This window comes from Rhinichthys klamathensis, unplaced genomic scaffold (genome assembly GCF_029890125.1).
Source record: "Rhinichthys klamathensis goyatoka isolate OS25496 unplaced genomic scaffold, OSU_Roscu_1.1 h1tg000240l_1, whole genome shotgun sequence".
Taxonomy (NCBI): Eukaryota; Metazoa; Chordata; class Actinopteri; order Cypriniformes; family Leuciscidae; genus Rhinichthys; species Rhinichthys klamathensis.
In genome coordinates, this window is record NW_026606762.1 from 653,674 (window position 1) to 659,799 (window position 6,126).

At 37.3% G+C, this 6,126-nt stretch overlaps 1 protein-coding gene across 1 annotated transcript in view; it reads left to right on the top strand.

Annotated features, from left to right (window-relative positions):
- The window catches only part of LOC130100351 (polyamine-modulated factor 1-binding protein 1), a 239,432-nt gene extending 239,310 nt beyond the window's left edge, over window positions 1–122 (top strand). Inside the window, exon 30 of the mRNA XM_056265779.1 lies at window positions 29–122. Coding sequence (XP_056121754.1) covers window positions 29–122 — 94 coding nt within the window. The remainder of the gene's footprint in view (window positions 1–28) is intronic.
- Window positions 123–6,126: the final 6,004 nt, after the last annotated feature.

Here is a 6,126-nt window from a genome sequence, read left to right on the forward strand (position 1 = left end):
CTGTAATGTTTGTCCTGTTTTCATGCAGTCACCTTCAGGAGAATGTGAAGGGTTTACATGGGGAAATCAGGAGGCTGAAAGCAGAGAGAATGGAAGCAGAGCGACTGAAGGTAAAGCCCTGAACACACTCCACCGCACATCTCCATCGATTTTTTTTAAATCCACATCAATTTCTAAGTTGAAGACGGCATGAAACGGAAGTTTTGACTCCGTATTGTGACGCATTTATGAGTGAATCAAGTTTTGAGCAAGAAAAAAAACAGGTGGGGGCATGAATTTCTAAAAAAGTGAGCGTTGCATAGAGGAATGGAGGCGGATCTCAATGCGATTGGCTTAGCTGCAGCGTGGCCTTGCGTACGTCATGGATGTCGAACTAGTCATAAGAGCAAGTTTTGACATTTTGATTAACTTTTGAACTGTATAGTGTATATATTGCTTTGACAAATTAGAATAAATCTTTAAATTAAACTGAATTGATTAAAAGTGAGTCGATTCTAAATATTTCAAATAAATTCTGATCTTTTGATCTAAAATAAAATGTATCGCGGTTTTCAGCTCTGCCATCACAAAAATGAATTGCCTTTTAAAATATATTGTAAAATGTAGTAATGTTGACACATTTCACTGTATTTTTATCAATTAAATAGAAAATCTTACCGATTTGACCAACCCCAAACATTTGCACGGTGTTATATAAATGCACAATAACACTAGTAACGTGTTAAAATAAATAGCTATCTAGCTATAGCTATTAATAAATAAATATCAATTTTGATTTCATGCCGACTTCAAATTTTATATTAAATATTATAGTAACATGTAAGGGGAAAGTGTACATCTCATATGCTGTCAGCATTTTTAGTCACTTTTCATTCACAATCATTGTTTGATCATGTTAGTTCACCGTGCATTAACAATATTTTAATAAAGTATTAGTAAATGTTGAAATTAGCATTAACCCTCATGTGGTCTTCGGGTCATTTTGACCCGGAGAAGATTTTCTTTTTCCCAAAAATACTGGCTAATGTTATCGCATTGGACTGAAACTTAGTGACTTTGTTCCCAAAGGGTATAACTACTTCTCAAATGTTTTTTGAAAAATTTCGTACTTTTTTTAGGGGGGGTTTGTTACCTTGTTACACTTGTGGTCTTCCCGGGTCAAAATGACCGGCCTATAAAAAATAGCTTATAAATCACTCATTATACCATATTTTCACCAAATCTTGGATTCAATCTTTTTGTCAACTTGTTCTCGTTCAATTAGGACTGGTTTTGTATTTTCATTTGCATCTGATTAATCGTGGGCCTCATTTATCTAAGAGTAGGCATCTCATTTTTTTGAGTAAAAAAATGGTCTTCCCGGGTCAAAATAATGCTTTTTTCACTCAAAAACTAAGGTGCATAAGCTCGGATAAATGACTCCTACAATTAAACCATTTGAAAATTAAATACAAAACCAGTCCTAATTGAAAGAGAACAAGTTGACAAAAAGATTGAATCCAAGATTGGGTGAAAATATCGTATAATGAGTGATTTATAAGCTATTTTTTATAGGCCGGTCATTTTGACCCGGGAAGACCACAGGTGTTATAGGGTTTTGAACACCACATGAGGGTTAACAATGCATTAATAAATACTGTATAAGTCCAGTTCATTATTAGTTAATGTTAACTAATGTTGTTAACTAATGAACCTTGTTGTAAAGTGTTACCAAAAATATTTTGTCATCTGCCCTCTAGCCTTCTTATTTTATTTGCAATGATCAAGTGTATTTCGTGTTAACCGCAGCACCTCGTATAGTTAGAGTCGTCATTGAGTGAATATTAACATTCACCTTTGTGGCCGTATCACATTCTCCCCCAAATCTTCCATATAAACAGGTCTTATATGCAGGTTTTGCCTCGAATCACCTGTCCAGTTTGATCTTTCTTCTCCTCCTCTTATATTTCCTGAATGACCCAATGCTGGCCATTTCCTATTACACCTCTCCTTTTCATTATTTTTTTCTCTCTTCCTCCATTCTCTGTTATCCCGTCCTCATGCATAGCATCAAGCGAGACCGTCTTTGTTGTGATTAGGTTGGTATTTCTATCAGATGCAGAGAAAAGGTGTCCTATAACCACAGTTGAAGGTCCATGTCACCATTAGCCATCTCATTCTGGAGTGCCTGTCCTCTCGCCGCCGAATGATCCGGCTCTGTAGGTACAGGCTTATCCTCTGTAATAGGGTCTGATCTGATTCACACTTGTGAAATTGGAAAGGAAAAGTTTAGAGATGATTGAGAACTTTAGCCATGGTAGAAGCCGAGGGCTGGAGCTGCGGCTCTGAACCCAATCATTCAGGCATTGTTGACCGTGCTGATGAGGGTGGAATCCATTCTGCTCCCTGTTTGTTCTGAAGGTCCAGAACCTGCTCCACATGCCACCTTATTCCATTATTGATAATAGAGAGAGCAAGAGCTAGAGAGTCAGAGACCTGCTCAGGGCCTGACTTAACAGAGTTATACTACTTCAGAAGAGTCAAAGAGAAGTTGAAGAGCTGGTATTGTTACCCCAGAAAGAGTCTTGACTAATAATGCATACAGTGGTTGTAGGTTGCATGTTGTCCCGTATGGAAACAGCTCACCCAAAATTGAATGTTCCTCATGTTGTTCCAACCCTCTATGACTGCCTTGGAACACAAAAAGGTGTGACATGTTCTCCGTCAGGTTTGATGTCGGTGATATTTGGTCATGCGACACTTGAGAACAAGTTAAGTTTGGCATTAATTGAAATGCCACCAATGACATGGACAATTTTAGTCTGTTCCTCGCATCTATCGTGTGACTTGGAATATATCTACAAAACTGCTTCACTGCTTAGTAATATTTGAAGAAAAAAATTGTCAACAAATCATGTGGTCCAACCAACATGCAGAAAAAAATTAAATACAACTGGAAATGATATCATAGGACCACTCATGATTAAGTGTCTCTTAAAATATCAGATAATTTGACATTATGTTTCAATTTCAAGGTTAGTTAAAAATGTCATGTGGTGCGACTCCCGAAAACTTCTTCTTTCATAATATTTACTTTTTATGAAAATAATGATAAGGATGTGTGCACTTGTGTGTATTTAAGGTACAATGAATATTTTGCATGTGATGGTCACACCACATGAAATAAATACCAAGTATTTTGTAACAGTGTTATCTTATTTATATACTATTATAGTATATATTAATATTTTGAATTCGCATTTATTTGTATATTTTTAGTTTTCATTTTAATTTTAATGTTTTACTTAGCTCTGGTCTTAGTTAAATTTAGCTTTAATTCGTTTTTATTTCAGTTTTAGATTTAGTCATTTTAGTACCTCAACTGAAACTGAATTTCAGTTATATGAGCAACATTTCTCATTTTCGTTTAGTTTTTATACATATTTCATTTCAAATTACAAAAAAAAAAGTTTTAGTTATCAATAGTATCTCTGATTTCTAAGAACTTGGCACATGTGTTTTAAACTAGATTGTCAATAGATTTTTCTTTTTCTTCTTCATGGGCACTCCTTACTTTGACCCATAATTAACCCATAAACTATTTTATGGTGCTTTATTTATGGTGCTTTTTTCATATTTATTCAAGTTAACTATATGGAAAAGAAGGACCAAGATATTCTTAAAAAAAAATCATTGGTAACACTTAAATTTAAGGTGACGTAGTTACACATTACTAACATGTACTTACTATAGTAATGACAGTAAATTATTAGGGCTGTCAGTTAAACGCGTTATTAACGGCGTTAACGCAAACCCATTTTAACGGCGTTAATTTTTTTATCGCGCGATTAAAGGTCTTTTTGGCCTAGCAAACTTTGTCGTTTTTTTTTCACATGCTTTTGCAACAGGACGGCATGCGGGCCGCATCGCTATGAAACCCATTCATTTCAATGGCTTGCGGCGCGAGGACGTTTTGAAAGCGCAAGCGGATCTAGCTAGACCGGAAACAAAACAACAGGCACGCCGCACACACTTGTTTGGGCTTGCGAGCCGAATGCGCGAGCGCGAATCTCTCTGCTCGAGTCGCGCGCGCTCTCAGATACACGCTGCTCTTGTAAGAATTTTCTCTGGGCTCACTCAGAGAATATGCCTGCACTTAAAACGTGTTCAGTGCAATCGCGAATCTCTCCTCTTCCCCAGCTAACAATTTTAGGTTATAAGAATGTTTTCATAACGTTCCCATTAAGTTATAAAAACGTTATTTCTGAATGTTATAGGAACGTTCAAAACGTCCAGTTTTGAGTGGATGACGAGCGTGAGACGCCGAAATGGATGCCAATAAGATTCTGAATGGAAAGTTTACTTTTAAAAAGTTGCCAAATGGTTCCATTGACAAGACCAAAGTGATCTGTGTGTTTTGTCGTTGTGAACTGAGCTATCATCATCGCAGCACGTCCAGTCTGAATACCACTTGATGATGGCCAGCACACACACACACACACACACACACACAGAGCTGATGCGAATTCTCCGCCCCCTCGTCAATATCAGGACCTCGTCAGTATTTATTTCACCCTTTTATTGATGGACAGTGTTATATTGTGTGAGAGATTATTTGCTCCAAGTGATAATGTTTTAGTGTGAAATTGAACAGTATATGCCAATATTGTTTTCAATAAAAAACATTTGCACAAAGCAAGCCGATCCACTTTTCCATGTTGATAAGAGCATTAAAATGAGAAAAAAATAATGGGACAAAAAGAAATCAAGAGACATTTAGAATAGATAAAAATGTGCGATTAAATGCGATTAATCGCGAGTTAACTATGACATTAATGCGATTAATCGCGATTAAATATTTTAATCGTTTGACAGCACTATAAATTATGCAACTAACCCTAAACCAAACCCTAACTCTATAGCAAGTACATGTAGTTAATTAATATTATATAATAAGTTCAATGTACGTCACCTTAAAATAAAGTGTAACCTATTTTATAGTTTACAGGAAAAAAAAGTATGATTTGTAATAACATGAGGCTAAATAATGATAAAATTTAGGAATTTTGAATTTACCTTTGAACTAAGTTACCTAAGTGTACATTCTTGTTGATAGATGAGAAACCACTCGAAAGGACAAACAAGCAGCACACTGCCCATTTGCCAAGTTCGGGTAGCAAAGTGAAGCTCAACTAATGTTCTTCCAGGACACCCCAAGAGAGACAGAGTAAATACAAATAAATAGATAGGAGAGGAAATGGCTTGTAGGCATGTGGATTATTTATGACATGCCAGGCTCCTTCTGCATGCATGGATTCCCAGCTTTCATTAAGTGTCATTACTAGAGCTCTTAGGCCAGGTGTGACCTTACAAATCTGCTGAGACCTGACATCCAGCCCGGGATGGGGCTACATGTATATGGATGGACTCTTGCATCCTTTGGATGAGCAGATTTGGCTGTTAGTAAATACATAACAGTAGCACTGCTTGATTTGTTGTGATAAATAACTTATAATAGCCTCAGTCGCTCCATCAGAAAGGGATGGCCGTGTTTATTCCGCTGCGGAGGAGGGCATATATGGCCGTGTTTAATGGCTGGCCTTGATCAAGATCATCGGGAGGGATGTTTATCAGTGCGCTCTGAGCTTTTTTTTTTCTCTCTAATGTATACGTTTTTGAAGAGAACTAAAACAGACGCTTTTACAAGACAACTTCCCCCCCCAAACCCTGCTATTCATTAGCAATTTCCACTTTCCAGTTCACTTCTTGCAGCGTCCTCTGATTGATGGAAAGCCTGCCATGTTTATTTGGATATCAGGGAATGAAATATTCATATTGTACGCTTTTCCAAGCAGAAGTTATCTGGGTGCAGCGTAAATGGTACTTGGGATTAGATTTTCACAGCAGATTGCAGTTATTAAAGAGCAAAAAAGGAGGGGGATACAGGGAAGCTGCCATCTTCTGGGGAGGTAATCTATTTCTTTTCACGCAGACTTGGAGCGGCTGCATTGCCTCTTAATGCACTGGAGCAAAAGTGCTTTGGTCCGCAACCTTTCACGCCTTCCTCTCCCTTTTATATGATTGAATACTTAATAACTTTGACTTTGCTTTGAAAGCCTGCGCCATGGGGCCTGTTGGGGTTCCTCG